Consider the following 19,377-nt stretch of genomic DNA (forward strand, 5'->3'; position numbering starts at 1 on the left):
TTTGTGCCTTTTAATCACGTGATAAACATATCATAGATTTATAACAAGTACATATACATCTTACTAAGGAATAACTGGTCAATTTGTTCATGTAGGGCAATAGTATAACAAATTTTAACACAATGTCGTCAATAATTAAGAAATATATATTTATGAATAAAGAAATATAACGGCTTGAAAAAAATAATTTTGTTAGGTAAAAAAGCATTAATCGTGTGAATATGTTGCTAGGCTTTAAAAAAGATTTCCAGTTTTAATGAACACTTACACACTTTGATTGAGCTGGCGGCAGAGTACCTGAGCATTTTTCTTACTCCAATAGCTGTTTTTACATGTATCTTTCCATCCGATCACGTCGAACACCTTTACAAATCCGTCGGGATCTAATCGAACATTTTCTGTGAAAAAATTAAACATTTCAAAAATTAATTCTTTTGTTGAAAAGCATGTGGCCTTTAACTTGACATTTAGAAGTATCAATGACGTTTTATCTATGAACAATAATTATTTTCATTCATATGTTGAATCGATATATCCCGGTGAACACGAGATAAAAGACACCATGGAGTCCTCTACATATGCTTCGTACTTAGATATTTTATTGAAAATGGATATCACCTGCAAATTAACAACTCAACCTTGTGACAAACGGGATGATTTCAACTTCTCCATCGTCAACTTCCCATAATCATATAGCAATATTCCATTATCACATGCCTATGGTGTTTCTATTTCTCAACTGATTCAATGCGCAATATTTTGTTCTGCGTACAATAAGTTTTCATACGAACGTCAAAGACGGGACGTAATATGGTATGACGTCGTCCGTCTGTCTGTCCGGAATTTGTTATCTTAAAATCCTTGATATAAACTGTAAGCTCCAGGATTTTACAATTTAGTACATTTGATCACCATGATGAGGGAAAGATGCCTTATTTTTCAAGATCAGAGGCCAAAGGTCAATGTCATAGTATCACTAAGTTGGAAAACCTAGTAGGAAAAACATTGCGGATAGGATATAAACCGAACCGCAAGCTCCTTGATATTACAACTTGGCGTATTTGATCACCATGATGAGAGGAAGATGCCTATTGTTTTTCAAGGTCAGAAGTCATATTATGTCAAGTTGTAGTATCACTTAGTAGGAAAACCTTGTGGGTAGGATAAAAACCGAATCGTAACTTGGTACATTTAATTACCATGATGAGAGGAAGATGCCGATTATTTTTCAAGGTCAAAGGTATAAGTTGCAGTATCACTTAGTCACGATTGCTGTGTGAACCCTCCATCTTGATCAGGTAAACTGAGTAATCCGTAGTAAAAATCAGTACATGTTATCGCAATATTTATGAAGGTTATTTCGACTCAATATCGTTTTCAAATTTGCTTATTATATCATTTATCCAATTGACGTGTTTTTGAAAACATACCGAAAAGGGATTTTTCTATAATTTTCATTGATATTTATATCTGAAAAATTTGATCGATTGAATATGATTTGTCGTACCAATATTAGATTCCTAAACTCGACAAAACCCTTACAAACATAGATACATGTGCATTACTGAATCCAATATATGTTCTTTGAAGCCCCTATTTTTGTTCTTCATGGAACTTTTAAAAGCTTTCAAAGATTCCTTCAAACATATTGTGCCAGAGGTGGTGTAAATAACATGTGGATTATAAAAAATTCTAAAGAACTTTGAATTGAATTTGAAATCACAAAACTTTTCTCAAATCAACAACATAAAAACTATTGACTTTTCAACACTTTACACGATTATTTTCCGCAATAAATTAAAGAATTGACATCATAGATAGTTGCTTTTTGAACAAAAGGGAAATATTCGTATCTAGCACTCAGTCATTAAAAAATAATTACGTTAAAAGCCACTCTAATTCTGCGAATAAGTACTATGAAGTTGATACAATTACATGCTGGAGTTCCTTATTGACATTATCTTTGTAGTCTTATGATCAGGTATTTCAACAGTCTGTTGAAATCCCCATGACCACAAATTGCATTCCTTCATTGGCTGACTTCTATTTATTTTCTTATGAGGCAGAATTTATTCAAAAGCTTCTACTAGAGAAAAAAACAAATCTTTTGCTGTGGCCTTCAACTAAATATTTAGGTATATCGACGGCGTTATATATATTAACAATAATAATTTTCATTCATATGTCGTTTGATATATACCAGTGAACTCAAAATAACAGACACCATTGAGTCTTTCCCATCTGCTACGTACTTCGATATTATTGAACATAGATGTTAACGGCAAACAAAGAACTCAATTCTATGAGAAAGGGGATAACTTCAGCTTCGTAACCCATTTTTATGTAGCATTACTTCATTATCACCTACATTATGGTGTTAATGACTCTCCAAAGAGATTCGATTCGCAAGAGCTCGTTCTACGTATGATCAGTTTTAAAATCAAGGCATGCTACTGAAAAACAAGTTGATGTTACGGGTGTTTTAAGTCAGCATTTTTGCAAATTCCATTTACCAATAAAACCTGCCAATGTCGTCTGACGTGTTTCATACCAAATGTTAGACAGTTCTTTATACGCTGATATTGACTACGGATTGATAAGTTTATCTTCTCAAAATATAAGGTTCGTGGTGGATGTGACCGTTCAACAGGGGATTCTCACTCCTCGTAGGCACCAGATCCTACCTTTGTAGAGATTCGTGTTTGCCCAATTCCTATTTTTTTTTTTATTTCTCAGAGTAATGGGATGGATTGATGTTTGTTATCTTTACCTTTTGTTTTTAAAGCGATTTCAGAATTCCTACGTAATGCAAGAATTAATTTCCATGAAGAAGACTGCTGAACGTGCCCTTTGGAGAAAGAGGTGGTAAAGCAGATCGATCTTACGACTTCCGTATCAACGCAAATATATAAGGTGGGAGTATTTCTTCAGAAAGAGAGTTCGGGTATATTGTTTTCACCCTGGTCCTTACTTCAGTCTGTCACACTATCTTCTTCCTGAGTTCCTCTTTTGTATTAAGCGGTAATCATTTAGTGACCTTTTGAAGTAATGGTGTCCTGTAGATGTGCAATAATGTTTCAGAATTTTCTATATTACCCTGAGACAAATAAAAAAAAAACCCAGGTCCTCAGCATTCTTTATACATTTTACGCAATAGCCAAATCATGATTGATTGATTTTATATTGTATATTGTCTTCCGTCACTATCGTGCATTTTTCACTCATATGGAGACGTCACCATTGGTGAAGGGCTGCAAAATTTAGGCCTATGCTCGGAGCTTACGGCCTTTGAGCAGAGAGGGGTCTTTATCGTGTCACACATGCTGTGACACGGGGCTTCGATTTTTGCAATCTTATCCGAAGAACAGCCCTATTTAGACGCCTCCTACGACAAGCAAGGGATATTGAGGAAGTATTCTGACCTGGATGCAAATCATCGTTAAGAAGATGATTGGTGGTGTCCTGTAGATGTGCAATAAGGTTTCAGAATTTTTATTTTCACTCTATGGGTCAATTGGGGGTAGACAAACGACTTTTTCTAAACGAAAAACCTGGTTTTCAGAACCCTTCCTTCATTTTCATCAGTAGCCAAATCATGTGTTTTGTAGGTGTGATCTAAGTTATCGGAATTTTCCTTTTCACATGAGAAGGGGGGGGGGGCAAATGGAGTGGAAAAAACGAAGAAAACAATCTAGTGGTCAGTGCACTGTGTCATGTGCAACAAGAATATATTTCCGTTAAGGGTTGGAATCTCAACCATTTTAAAGATAATTGAACAATCAAAACGTGATAGGGTTGGGGTGACCTCAGGCTGCTTGCCCATCAGAACACTAAGTACATTTTCATATCTACAGCAGGTTCATGGGTCAGAACCTCTATTGTTTTAAGTATTATATATGGTTTCTGGTGTCCTAAGGGACCTTGTCCAACAGAATACTCAATATATCTTGACGTATGCAAGAATACATATGGTATAGGGTATGTTATACAATGTGTGGTAGCTATCGTGGGTGATTGGCTACATACACAAGTATGATGGAGAGTATATTTAAAGGTCAACACTTGCGTGTAGGTGTTACTGCCATATGATAGCTTGGTATTGCTAATTGTTCCCCTTCTATATACGAAAAGTGGTCAGTTTCAGAATTCCTATAAGGAATACCAATTAAAGAGTTTGGTGAACAAGAACCCCTGGACATACCAGTGGTGGGATCAAGTGTCTGGTAGTAAGCATCTCCTGTTGATCGGTCACACCCGCCGAGAGCCCTATATATTGATCAGGTAACGGAATATTCCGTAGTCAAAACCAGTGTGCCAAGAACGTCCTAACAATTGGTATGAAGCACGTCAGACAGCTTTTGACCCAAGATAGATTGCATTGGCAAACTAAATAGCATTACGCATTACAACTATCTACATTTAATGCAAGTAAAAGTTTGTTCCAGGCTTTCATTGCTCAGTAAAAGCCCTGGGCCCTTATTCACAAAATATCTTACGACTAAGATGAAAAAAAGAATTCTGTCTAATAATCAAATACCGATCACAAGGTCATAAGTATGTATTCAACTTTTATAAACCATGGATGTACTTTACATATTAATTAAGAAAGTCTACAAGAAATGAAAATTAGGGAAATTACAGTGTTTGTAAATTTTGATCTTAGTCGTAAGATATTTTGTGAATAGGTGCCCAGGTACCCTCCATATAATCTTTGAATATTATCAAAATATGTAATTAAGATCGATAGGGACTCGTAAACGTCTAAATGATCAAGAAGTAAATTTAGTTACCTGTGCAGCCATGGAGGGCATTTGTAAAACCTTTCTTGCACACACAAATTAATTTATTTGATTCCTCATGGCAATCAGAAACGGTGGTGTTACAGTTATGAGAACCAGCTGTACATCCGCAGGAAAACCCGGTATATCCAGACTTACACACACATTGTCCTGTCTCCTGATCACAAGAGGCAGTAGTCACTCTATTACACAGACAGTCCCGCTGGCAGTTGTCGCCATATTTCATAGAAGGGCATGCTGAAACAGACATTTTTAAACCTTTTTATGAAAACAGGTTTTTTTTTTATTGAGAATGAATATGCAGTACTGGCATTTATTGTACAAGTAAAGAATTTTGCCAATAAAGAATAATTCAAACTAGTCAACAATGAGTCTCACCACTGCCGCAGGATATTTTTACTCTTTTACGTCTATAACTGTAACAGGAACTCCCATTACTAGCAGAACATTCAGTCAAACTTGTTTCGTCTCCACTGCAGCTGACGTATCTTAGATGTGTCACACTACTACTGGCGCTCATCGTTCCAGACTTTTCTTGAACGTATTTCCTGTTACATAATTATAAGAAACATACTGACCACACTTTAAATGTAAAGTTTTGTTAGGCGAATACAACACACCCTATCAACACATCCAATAATACTGACAGCATTAACCCTAAGACACAAACTTTATGTGAGTGCTTCTTCAACAAACATTTGACATTTAACAGTAAAAGTTGCTAGTTTCTCAGAAGTGACTAAAAAGTACGAGAGGATAGTCAGTGGTTTTTGCTTTAAAAAATTCAATTTTATATGCATTTCTCAATATCAGATTTGAATCCCTTTTTGAGACCCCACCCTAACACCCACCCAACCCAGGGCCACAATTTAAAGAAACTTCATTTAGTTTTACCAGTGGATGCTTGCATTTAAATGAGATTAATGACATTTTCACCTACAATGTATGTGACATACCATACATCTGGAACCATGAAAAAGTGAACATAACGAACAAGAGGCACACAAGCCTTATCGGTTACATGAGTACTAGCTAAAAGTATCACAAGTCCCAAGAGCAATGCTATCTAGAAAAAAATCACTGTTCTGAATATCTAAGCTAAATTCTAATATATTCCGCAACAGTATGAAATAAGATGTATTCTGAAAACTTCAATGTCCTCAAAAGTGCATATACCGATGACAGGTTTTATATGAAAGGTGAAGATAACGAACAGTGATCAATCTCATAACTTCTATAAGCAATACAAAATAGATCGATTTAAAAACTGAACATACGAAGAACAAGCTCAAGAGTATCGAATCAGTTGAGATATATAAACACCATATGCAAGTGATAATGGAATATTCCTACATAAATATGGAAAGTTGACAATTGAGAAGCTGAAATAATTCCGTTTGTCATACAGTTGAATTCTCAGTTTGCTGTTAATATCTACTGTCAATAAAATATCTAAGTATGAAGCAGAAGTGGACGACTCTGTCGTGTTACTTATGTCAAGCTCACATGGATATATCGAATCGACATATATATGAAAGTTATTATTGTTAATAGATACAATGTCGTCGGTATATCTAAATGTCGAATTTAATGCCACAGCAAGAGATTTTCTCTTCTCACGTAGATGTTTTTGAATAAATTCTGCTTCACGTGAATATAAGAACAGGTCAGCTAACAAAGGGACACAATTCGTGCCCACGGGAATACCAAAAGACTGATGGAAGACCTGATCACCAAAGACTACGAAGATATTGTCAATGAGGAACTCTAGCATAATTTTCATTTCAACTCTAGAGTACTTGTGTGTGAAATCAGAGTGTTGTTTAACAAAGTAATGTTTTGGATGACTGATCACTAGGTATGAATATTTCCGTTTTCAGTTTTTGTTGAAGAAGCAACTATCTATGATATCAAAACGTCTAGTCTTTAATTCATCGTGAGGAATGGTCGTGTAAAATGTCGAAAAGTCATACGTTTTGAATTCAGACCTGATTTTCTTTCGCTTTTTAGCGGAATTCCGCTCTTAACATTTGTGCAATCCGTTTATAAATTTGTATTCCGCTTTTTAAAAATAGATATACATGACCGTTTTTGTCAGGTGAATCTATTTTAGATCCTTTTATACTATATTTCATCATTGGACGTAACACACAATTTCATTGGTTCTTGGAAGCTAGTAGTGTATGTTTAACCAATCGTTGGTAGTTTAACTGAGAATGTTGGTCGCGGTAAAAATCCATAATGGATGCCAAAATTCTACGACCTGGGTTGGAGAATAAAAGTGTTCAAGAAGTCGATAAAGGTATCAAAACCCCATGGAGATGGGAGTGGTTGGAGAAAAGGTGAACGATGATTAATGTTAGTGGGAAGGGCTTTTGCCAATTATGCCATGAAGAAATCAATTACTCGCCACGTAGATGGTTGGCACTGGAACAGTACATCAACAAGAAAATTGTATGAAATCTATTAGAGCCAATGAAAGCTTTTCTGGTAACTACAAAATGATATAAATCCATTGATTTACGATAACAATAAACAGGGATTTATCATTACCTTCTCGCGGGAATCGAAATTCGTCTTCCTAATATTTTTTTAAAAGTCTTATTCCTACCTCCAATAAGTGTACATTACCTTTCATGAGAAAACAAAGTAAAACGGTCATATCATCCACAATTCCCCCTTATTCACCTCATTTAGGAATAATTCATGATTAATATGTTATAAAGGTACTATCTCCCAACTTTTATAATCCGAATTTTCTTAATTTCCTCTGTTATGGTAATTGCTATGAAGATAGCTCATGATATCATTTTTACTTTCTCAGTTAACATAGGGATTTTCTAAATCAGGCTAAGAAACTGTAACAAAGCTTCAAAAAAGGCTAGACTGACTCACATCAAACATGTCAGATCAGTGTACTGACACTGGCTGAAATTAGGAAACAAAATAGAAAGTGAATTAGGAATTGGAATGCTGCAAGGATCAATACAATCACGCATATTTGTAAATGCATGTAAATTGTTGTGTCTATGTAATAAGGTATGTTGATTAAAATCCCCGTTTACATTGATACTTGAATTCATACCAATTGTTATTGCTGTAATAATCTAGGGGTAAAGAAAACATATCTAAGGATTAAGAAAGTATATGTAACATAAAAGTTTTGTATAAGAAATAGACAATTTGAAAGTGAAAAAGAAGTGCCAGGAAATGCTCAGAATGCAGGATTTTACACCATTTACCCTAACGCTTCTGGGGGCCTAGGCGGCCCCCAAGACCCCCGGCCTATTAGGGGTGATCTTTAAATCAGCTGTTTTTATCTGCTTGCACACTCAGGTCTGTTTGATGTTGTTGATTTGAGAAACGTTTTATGATTTCAAATTTACTAAAAGGTCTTTCGAATGTTTTAGAATCCACTTTTGATTTACAACACTTCTGGCATATGTTGTGTAAAAAGGGTTATAGTGATTTTATATACGAGAGTATTCAGACAAGCCATACTTACGTTGGCAAACCCAGTTCTCGGCAAGCAACCTTTGCATCTGGTACACCAAAGCCGGATTCACAAATATAACCCCATCTATTGTTATGGTAAATCTGAAGAATTCCACTGGTAGCAGTAGATGTCGTTTGAGTCGATATCAATCGAATCCATCGATCTAGCAAGATAGATAAAAAAGAGAATATTATCAGGAACATGAAAGGTGAAGATAACGAACAATGATCAATCTCATAACTCCTATAAGCAATACAAAATAGATAGTTGGGCATACACGGACACACCAGAGGTGGGATCAGGTGTCTAGGAGGAGTAAGCATCCCCTGTTGACCGGTCACACCCGCCGTGAGCCCTATATCCTGATCAGATAAACGGAGTTATCCGTAATCAAAATCAGTGTGCCAAGAACGGCTTAACAGTCGATATGAAACACGTCAGACAGCATGTGACCCACTGATAGGTTGAATTGACGAAGTAGATCATTATAACGACCATAGAATTTGCGAAATTCTGACTTCAATCGAGACTGTTGAAACCCCTGTATTATCAACTTGTTTGTCAGCAGCTTGCCTCGATTTAAAAACTGGCTATACGCAGAACAAACTATTGCGTATCGAATCAGTTGAGATATATAAACACCATATGCAGGTGATAATGGAATATCGCTACATAAATATGGGAAGTTGACGATGGAGAAGCTGAAATCACCCCGTTTGTCATACAGTTAAGGTTGGAAGTTTGCCGTTAATGGTCTACTTTGAATACAATATCTAAGTATGAAGCAGAATTGGACGACTCGGTGGTGTTATTTATTTCGAGCTCACATGGATATATCGAATCGACATATGTATTAAAGTTATTATTGTTAATAGATACAATGACGTCGATATATCTAAATGTCGAATTGAAGGCCACAGCAAGATATTTTTTCTTCTCATGTTCATGTTCATCCCTATCAGCATTGAGAGATGGTTACCTGTCGGACACGCAATAATTACTGACTGCCTGATTGAGCAATATCTTTGACTGACATGCCGTCTTTCACAATCTAGAAGACTTTTCTCTGTTCCATTGCAATTTATATCAGTCCATTGAAAGTAGCCATTGCGCATGGTGTTTGTATTTCTACTGATCTGTGCATAGTTACTGAAATAGGAAGAAAATGTTTTCGATGAAGTTTCACCTAAATCAGCTGAATTCTTAACAAAAGTTACATATATCTTATTCGCTGAAAGTGTGTTTCAAAAGATATTCCCTGCATTCTACTCGACAATAATAACAACGGTATTTTTTAATCACCTTCGATAAAAACATCGCTCACCTGAGTAGCAGTTACTAGCAATAATCAAGCTTGAGAAAAACTATCATTTTAGAAGCAGCTTAGTTCAGAAAAAAACTTTTCACAGTTAACGACTAAACATTCATTTATTATCAACCTTAACTATTAAATCTGACTACACATTCATCAATTATCGTATGCCCTTCTAGACGGGTATAGCTTTTCATATTAAAAAAAATTTCATCTACGAATGCTTTGTGCCAAGTTTGGTTCCCTATACATTCGGATATAACATTTTGATCCCCTGATGTGGCCCCACCCTAACCCCAAGGGTCATGATTTTTACAAACTTTAATATTCACTTTATCAGGAAGCATTCAGGTGAATTTCAGGGTGTTTTATTTTTGGCCCAGTGGTTCTTGAGAATGAAATGGCCCTTCATTTGAACAAACTTGAACCCCTTCACCTAAGGATGACTTGTATCAAGTTTGATTGAAACTGGTCCAGTGGTTCTGGAGAAGAAAATTTTAATATACCGTATATACTCGCCTATAAGTCGGTTTTTTTGGGAGTCAATTTTTGGTCCAAAACTCTATGTCCGACTTATAGGCGCGTCCTAAGAAGATTGGTATTTTTCAGGGCGGCGTAATGTAGTGTTTTTTAAATATCTAGACGTATTGTTTATGTATTTTAAAATGATGTATAAAGTACAAGTATTTACATATTTTTATCTAGTTTAAAATTATTTACATACCCGTAACTAAAACTTTCAATTCAATTTCAATTCGTTTATCGATAAAATTGAATTACGAACCCGATTTAATATTGAAATATTCATATGTATACTGGCTGAAATATATTTCTTAAAAGATTGAATATTGTTAACAGATAATTTAGATCATCATTCTTGACTCTTAAAAACTCTATTGTTGATACAATGAATTATACCGGAATCCCACAATAACAGTTTTCGCGAGGCGCGTGCCACTAAGTAAACACGGTGTCAGGTACTGGTCATTAAAGACCATAATTGCTTAGGTAATCAAGGGATCATGGTCCATAATAGATCAAGGGATGCATTTAAACCCCAAACGGATATGGCTTGGATATTTAGCACCTCGTAATTATTAATTTCTCAAAATATTTTTTGAAACATAGGTAAAAACGCTACAGCATTGACTTGAAATTGTCAACCTATTCTGACAAAAATTTGTACCGACTTATAAGCGGGTCAATGACAAATTCCTACAAAATAACCTTAAAAAATACAACCGACTTATAGGCGGACCGACTTATAGGCGAGTATATACGGTATATCAGGATGTAAAACTTTGATCCCCTAATGTTGCCCCACCCTACCCTTGGTGCCATGATCTGAACAAATTTAAATCTACTCAATAAAAGAAAGTTTTCACTTAAATCTCCACTCTTATGGTGCGGGGGTTCTTGAGAAGATTCTTAAAGATGTTCTTTATATACTCGCATGTAAAATTTTGATCCCCTATTATGGCCCACCCTACCCCCAGGGGTCATACTTTTCACAAACTTGAATCTCCACTATGTCATGAAGCTTACACGTGAATTTAAGCTTTTTCTGGCCCCATGGTTCTTGAAATGAAGATTTTTAAATTACTCATCTCATCTCTTCTTTTTTTCAAATTACATTTTTGTGATTATCTCTCCTTTGATAGGATCATGGCCCTTCAATTCAACAAACTTGGATCCCCTGCACCCAAGGATGCTTTGTACCAAGATTCATTGAAATTGGCCCAGTAGATTTCCCTGTATATCTGTATGTAAAATGTTGATCCCCTATTCTGGCTCCACCCTACCCTCGGGGCCCATGATCTGAACAAATTTGAATCTACTCTATATCATATAAACCTTTCACTCAAATCACCACTCTTCTGGCCCAGTGGTTCTTATGAAGATTTTTAAAGATTTTCCTTATATATTCGCATGCATACATGTAACTTTGATCCCTCATTGTGGCCCTAACATATCCCCGAGGGCCATGTTTTCTACAAATTTGAATTTCCACTATGTCAGAACGCTTTCATAAAAAATTCACTTTTTCTGGCTCAGTGGTTCTTGAGAAGAATATTTTTAAATGCCCCCACCCAATTTTAGCATTTTTGTGATAATTTCCCCTCTGAAGAGGGCATGATCCTTAATTTGAACAAACGTGAATCCCCTCTACCCAATAATGCTTTATACCAAGTTTGGTTGAAATTGGTCGAGTGGTTCCGGAGAACAAGATGAAAATGAGAAAAGGTTATGCCTACGACACCGACGACGCCGACAGACCACGGACAAATTTTGATCAGAAAAGCTCACTTCGGCTCCGGTAAGCTAAACCCTAAAAGCATTTAAAGTTCCAGGCGTCAAACATATTTACCCTACCGTAATTTTGCTCAACCCTCAGCAAGTAACATGCATATTTGCAATGGAAATAATAAAAATTTTCAGTTCAAATATTTAAGTGTAAAGAAAATCTTTTGTCCTTATCTATACTATATCTAGCGCTTTTATGGGTATCCGATATTCTACAAATGCAATTGATTCACATGTTAACAATGTTTGGGTTTTTTGCATACGCGTTGGTAGTCTAGAAGTATTACAAACAAAATCGATAATGATAACGTTTCTTAGTTGCTTTCAAATTAGATTGCAAATCTTTAAAGTTCTTTTCTTTTCTACTATGCAAAGCCAGAATTTTCTGTTCTCTAAAATCTGCATTTAGTTAGGAGGTATCACTTCATTATTGCTTAAGTGACATATCATGCGTGATTTCATTGTCATAGAAGTATAAAAATATTAACTTTCGGTTACTGAATAGAGATTCCTTGATTTACAAAGGTAAACACAATGAGAAAGAACTGATGAACACTCGTATATAGAATTTGTATCAATACATACGATGGTAAACCAAATTGGCGACACGCAACTTGAACATCCAATTTAGTCAATCCATTTTTACATATCCCTCCCCAAATTCCACGGCTGTATATCTCAACAACTGCCTCATTTGAAGATGTTTGGTTGATTACACGAACATATAGACCTGTGAACACAAATACAATAACTTCAATTTACAATAGCATCCAATCTAAATTTGCATCTTCCTTTAATTTAATTTTAATTTTTTTTTTTTTTTCATTTTTGATGTTTAGAATGCTTAACTGAGGTCTTTCTAGTGGTCAGGAAAAAAATGTGAATGTCAGTTGTCGAAGTACATGGGAGATACAGCGCTCACAATTTTTTGTTATGTAAACAAGGCTCGTGCCATATTTTTGTTTACATAGTCTAAATATACCAGTAAAAGTTTCGTTTAAAGCAGATTTTTTTTTGCATTTTCAAGTTAATTCTGAACACCAATAAATAGTTTCTAGTGTTTGGCATATCTCATTTTGTTTTAAACATGCTATTTTTTTTATTAATCGATCTATATGTAAACAAAAACATGGCACGAGCCTTGTTTACATAACAAAGAATTGAGTACTGTATCTCACTTGTAACCCAACAGCTGATACTAAAATTCAGGTTGACTATTACAAATGCTTTAGTTAAGCACTGGAAACAATAAAAATGTAAAAATAATTTTTTATGGTTCAAATCGTGTCCATGACCTTATTAACCAAAATATATATTCAAACACGGTTTTAATCTGATCTGATATTTTCTCTCTCTCTCTCTCTCTCTCTCTCTCTCTCTCTCTCTCTATATATATATATATATATATATATATATATGAAAAGTGAAGATAACGAACAGTGACCAATCTCATAACTTCTATAAGCAATACAAAATTGAAACTGTTGGGCAAACACAAATCCCTGGACACACCAGAGGTGAGATCAGGTGTCTAGGAGGAGTAAGCATCCCTCTTGACCGGTCACACCCACCATGATACTTACATCTTGATCAGGTAAACGAAGTTATCAGTAGTCGAAATCAATGTGCCAAGAACGGCCTAACAATTGGTATGAAACACGTTAGGCAGCATTTGATACAATGATAGGCTGTACTAGAAAACTAGATTGTTATAATGAACATAGAATTTGCGAAATGCTGACTTTAAACGAGACTATTGAAACCCCTGCACCATCAACTTGTGTGTCAGTAACCTGCCTCGATTTAAGGATAATTGCTTGCAAAATATATTTATTTTAAGACATCATTAATTCATTTATGGTGCGTAATAATTTAAATGATGCGCGCATCCAATCAAATCAATTATTGTTCCATCAATTGAATTGATGTGTGCATCAATTGACAAGAGAGACAGATGTAAATCTTATTCGTTGTCTCTCAATTATTCTGAATTTTCACATATTCTTTAGTTGATCATGAATTTGAAAAGGGGAAGGGGCTCTGTAAATTTCCAAATCGGTTGTCTGCAAAATGTAGATTATCCACTTTTAAACAAGGTATGATTACGTATGAATAGAGTCTGAAACATTTACAAACTACGTTTATTCTTAACCTATGAATTCTACCTTATTATTAGGATTCAAATTTCAATCTCTGGTAACAGAAAAATAAACAGTTTTCCCGGAGCATGCGCAGGTTACAACTAGGTTGTAGAATTAAAAGGACGTCACTTACTGAAACACTTATTACTCTGTCCGCTAAAAACCCCATCTTTGCAGAGACACACTGCATTTCCGCTGGAGTTGGTGTGGCATATTGATGTCGTTGTGTCACAATTGTGTACGCCTGCTATACAGTTACAGTAGTCGCCAAAATACCCTGCTTTACACGAACATTTCCCAGTGTCTTCGTGACAAGACAAGCTATTGGTTTTGTTACACAGGCACTGGTCTTCGCAATAATCTCCGTAGGTCCACTTTGGACATTCTGCATCGATAAAATATCCATCACAAAATTGCTTATATAAAAGATGTTTTGATGCAGTCAATTTCAAATATACGTACACTACCATAATCTTCATTGCTTTAAATGAATTTTATTCTGTTTTTTATTAAATCTAAATAATAACAATTTTCAACTATATATATATATATATATATATATATATATATATATATATACATATATATATATAAAATGTATCTTAGAATAAAAAGCTTTAAGCTATAACTTTAATAAAAGTATCATAAACCAGTCTATTTTTTCATGCTAGCCTATTACTTTAAATTCTGTACTATATATGTATTCTACTTCGCTTACACATCAAGTCATTGGTGTTTAGAGAAAATATCTCAATTCATAAATAAATCTCAGCACAAGTATTGATTAAAAAGCAAGTGAAAAATAAACAACACAATTTCTGGTTAAAAATCTCACTCCTTCCACCTCTATCTTATAAATATCATATGCAAATTATATGCATATTACAATATACCTAAATTGCAGTAAACGTTCCCCGATTTTCTAAAGCCGCCAAAACTCTCCAGTAAATTATATACGTGTATTATAGGTATGTATGTTCTGTACAAGGTAAATCGTATCATTAATTGAATACAGCTGATCCCTACCACTTAAGTGTGTCGAGATATGTAGAATGTACTCACTACGTGTTCACAGTACACATGATGTTTGTATGATTACAATGCTTACCAGAAAAACACTGAAGGTAAATATCTTCACTGTGATAGCACGACGATCCATGTGTGCTGAACCTCTGACAATCAGAAAGACTTGTTTCGTTTCCAATGCATTGCAAACTGTGCACCATTCCTATCCCATTAGTGTTTGGTATTCTTTGGCTGTCCTGCCTGGTTGCGAATCGTACGTATCGACTACAAGTCAATAGACAAGTTAATTTGTTTATAACATCTTTCAAAATTCTAACGAAAAATATTAACCATTATGAATGTACAGGAATACCTACATTGCATTATATCTGACAAAAATAAATCATAAACAAAACAGACGTAGCGAAAGGAGACAAAATAGAATAAAAGTGAAACTTTTAAATTCTGACAACAAATACACATTGCACTTCGTATGGGCAACATAAATCTAAATATACATATGTACTTCAACAGTAAACCAGTTCTGCATGACTTGATATGAAAACTTGAAACACATCTGGAAGTTGGTGTCCGAATTTGATAACAGAGTATCTACTTGTGTATGTAATAATTACGTCATATATCACTCTACTTAATAAGTGAATGATAATTAGATTCATATATGGTCATATTTTATTAACTGAATTTCTCGATATGATTTCATATTTTGATCGAAATCATAACTAACGAAAATTACTTGGAATATTAATGAATATTCAGATCAACCATAATTGAATTCACACTGGCAGAAAAGTGATATGCTTAATCTGCAATATGCTGCAAGTGAGGAAAGTGACGCATTGCTAACAAAGAAAAAGGTGAGGTTTCCGACGTAATAACTCCCCAACCAAATACGGCGATGAAGTCAGTACTTTAAAGGCTAAACGGCGCATTCTTGGATCCACACTGGCATCTCACTACAAACAATACACCTCATTTGATCCCAGAATTTATATATATATATATATATATATATATATATATATATAGATGCTGTTTGATCGTGTTTCATACCGATTGTAAGGCCGTTCTTGGCACACTGATTTCGACTATGGATAACTCTGTTTACCAGATCAAGATAAAGGGCTCACGGCGGATGTGAACTGTCAACAGGGATGCTTACTCCTCCTAAGCACCTTATTCCACCTCTGGTATATCAAGAGGTCCGTGTTTGCCCAACTATCTATATTGTATTGCGTATAGGAGTTATGTAACTATCTCTATTGTATTGCGTATAGGAGTTATATAACTCTTTATATTGTATTGCGTATAGGAGTTATATAACTCTCTATATTGTATTGCGTATAGGAGTTATATAACTCTCTATATTGTATTGCGTATAGGAGTTATACAACTATCTATATTGTATTGCGTATAGGAGTTATATAACTCTCTATATTGTATTGCGTATAGGAGTTATGAGATTGATCACTGTTTGTTATCTCGACCTTTTATAGTTATGGTAAAGAAAAGATTTCTGCCAGTGCTAACATCCCCTTTATAATGCAAACCCCGCAAAATGTCATATGCCACTGATTTTCATCAACAAATCATCAAATTTTATCGAGGTTTACCCTCGGAAATAATGCCAATTACCTAACACCCATCAGTAATAACAACTGTACTTTGAGAGCAGTTCGATGAAGTGTGACTGTCTGGATGAAGTATTCAGGGTTCACGGCGGTGTGACCGGTCAACAGGGGATGCTTACTCCTCCTAGGCACCTGATCCCACCTTTGGTGTGTCCAGGGGTCCGTGTTTGCCCAACTATCTATTTTGTATTGCTTATAGGAATTATGAGATTGATCATTGTTCGTTATCTTCACCTTGCATTCAGGTGGTCAAGTCAATTACAAATAATTCCTGAATGAAATTCAAGATTATCTAAATGTTTATATAGAATGAAGCCAAAATAAATTAAAAGAATTAAATTTCTTTGTACTGATCAGTGATTTGTCTGTAATGGCGAAGTAGTTATATTACCCTCCCCGCTTTATTGCCAAAATTGGTCTGAAACAAAACTTGACAGTATATCGAGGGAGCACGAATGAACGAACAATCGATCTCGTTTAAAGTTAGCATTTAAAAAGATCAATGGTCGTTATAATGATCTACTTTGTCAATACAATCTATCATTGGATCAAATACTGTCTGACGTGTTTCAAACCGATTGTTAGGCCATTCTTGGCACAATGATTTGACTACGGATTAATCCGTTTACTACGTTTACTTGATCCAAATATGATGTTCATGGCGGGTATAACCGATCGACAGGAGTTGATTACTCTTCACGGGCACCTGATCCATCATCTGGTATATCCAAGGGTCCGTGTTTACCCTGTTTTTTATTTTGTATTTCGTGTGGGAGTTATGAGATTGATCACTGTTCGTTATCTTCGCCTTCTAATACCAGATTTTATTGAATTATTATTCTTTTCGATGGTTTTTTTTTTTTTTTTCATTACAGTTCAACACTAGTTATATAGCTTCACATCTCCAAGTACGAATTACTCATTATAAACCGTCATTAGAATGAGTTAACATATCACTTTTAAGATTATGCTGATTAGTGAATCCGCGCTTTCTTGTGACTTTTCAAAAGTTTAGTCTATGCTTGGCGCTTACGGCCTTTGAGCAGGGAGGGATATTTTCAAATTAGTTCAGGTAGCGTTTCGCACTATAGGCCCGGTCAACTTTTTCCAAAAATGGAAATACCACATATTCAAAGTGATATTACATGTGTAAAAATGTATACAATAATTTTAGGATGCATGTCAAATGTAGCTGAGTGCTTAGTAAAAATGTTGATATACAACATATAGGTGTCACCATGATTCCTAGCATATAGATGGGTGCAAATACGGAACTAAGACACGTGGTCAGTTGCTGAAGAAATTCCGGTGAAAACATGCAGGGTCCAGCAAAAGGGCTGTAGCTGTGAGGGAAGGTGGATGGCCCCATATGAGAGGTAGATTTTTGAGAAGGGCAGATAGGGTTCTTGATTGTGCACAGTGTCTAAATCCCATGTTTGGTACTGTAATGGTGTGGGGGTAGTGCGGATTAGCCCAAATGAGAGAAAATCAAAGCAAAAAAAGGGAAACCTGCTCAGGGCATGTTTTGTGCACCAGTACCAGTATTTATAGATTACATGTAAATTAGGGTCATAATTTATTAACTACACTAATATGAAATACAAGTATTGACATGAAAGGGAAATATGATTTTTCATTAGTCTGTCATAATCTGTCTTTGATGTATACCACCTATCCACATGTTTCAGAACCAAAGAAACTGTCCCCTGCCACCTCACTTCAGTCTTGACTCTCGTTTTGATTAGAAGAAGGAACAGGTCGTACCGAAAATTTGACAGTTTCATATTTGTAGTGAGATTTGACTTATCCCTAAACACTATCTCTATTACCCGAAAGTAAGTAGGTTTATATCACCAAAAAGAAAGCATTTGATTTATCAATGGAATATTTTGCTTTTGTATGAAGGGATAGTCTCCTTGGTGTTACATAAACAAAGAATTAATATATTTCATCCTGAATATCCTAGAAAATAATCCCTGTTTTACAAGGACACTGACAAAGGACTAACGGTAATGTCATATGCCAACTCGTGTTTTAATACATATTCAGTTTAAAAAAAGTATGACAGATTTATGACCAGGTACAGTGCCCTTTCAAGAGTTTATCTTTTTTTTTTTTGGATTTGAAGGGTTCCAAATTTGAAGCAATAAATAATTTGCAAATACCACAATTTTTCGACGTTGAATCAATTCTGAAAAATAGAAAACATACTTTGGAAGTCTAAGTTGTCTACATGCAACAAGTGCATCACTTCTTGTAAACGAGTCGTCACAGAATGTGTTCCAGGACTGATTCCTGTAGATCTGAAGGATTCCCTCCGTCCCAGTAGCATTCATATAAAATCGAAGTGAATCTAAATTGGAAAATCAGTCGGTTATCATACATTTAAGATATACTACATTTTATATCACGTGAATAGAGAATGGCTAAACGAAATTGAGATATATCCTAGCGCTTTGAAACATCAACAACTATAGTTTTATTCAAAATTTTCAAAAGCATGAATAAAAAAGGTGCTGGTAAAGTGGGTCTTTTTTTTTAAAATTAATAAATGATTTTTTAAAAATACTTTACGTCTACACCCACACAGACAATGTACCACGTGATTATATTATGTTATATTTTAAAGCTTAATTTTTTTTTAAAACCATCTGTTTGTTGATTTTGC

At 35.0% G+C, this 19,377-nt stretch overlaps 1 protein-coding gene across 4 annotated transcripts in view; it reads right to left on the reverse strand.

Moving 5' to 3' along the window:
• The window catches only part of LOC125645465 (uncharacterized), a 131,159-nt gene that overhangs the window by 60,491 nt on the left and 51,291 nt on the right, over positions 1–19,377 (reverse strand). For all 4 annotated transcript variants that reach the window (XM_056140156.1, XM_056140157.1, XM_048871005.2 and 1 more), the window contains exons 20-28: positions 18,921–19,062; positions 15,161–15,342; positions 14,186–14,437; positions 12,497–12,641; positions 9,275–9,444; positions 8,305–8,458; positions 5,178–5,347; positions 4,791–5,036; positions 269–398 (exon numbers count right to left, since the gene is read on the reverse strand). In XM_056140156.1, the coding sequence (XP_055996131.1) occupies positions 269–398; positions 4,791–5,036; positions 5,178–5,347; positions 8,305–8,458; positions 9,275–9,444; positions 12,497–12,641; positions 14,186–14,437; positions 15,161–15,342; positions 18,921–19,062 (1,591 nt within the window). The remainder of the gene's footprint in view (positions 1–268; positions 399–4,790; positions 5,037–5,177; positions 5,348–8,304; positions 8,459–9,274; positions 9,445–12,496; positions 12,642–14,185; positions 14,438–15,160; positions 15,343–18,920; positions 19,063–19,377) is intronic.

The sequence above is a fragment of the Ostrea edulis genome, chromosome 6 (genome assembly GCF_947568905.1).
Source record: "Ostrea edulis chromosome 6, xbOstEdul1.1, whole genome shotgun sequence".
Lineage (NCBI taxonomy): Eukaryota > Metazoa > Mollusca > Bivalvia > Ostreida > Ostreidae > Ostrea > Ostrea edulis.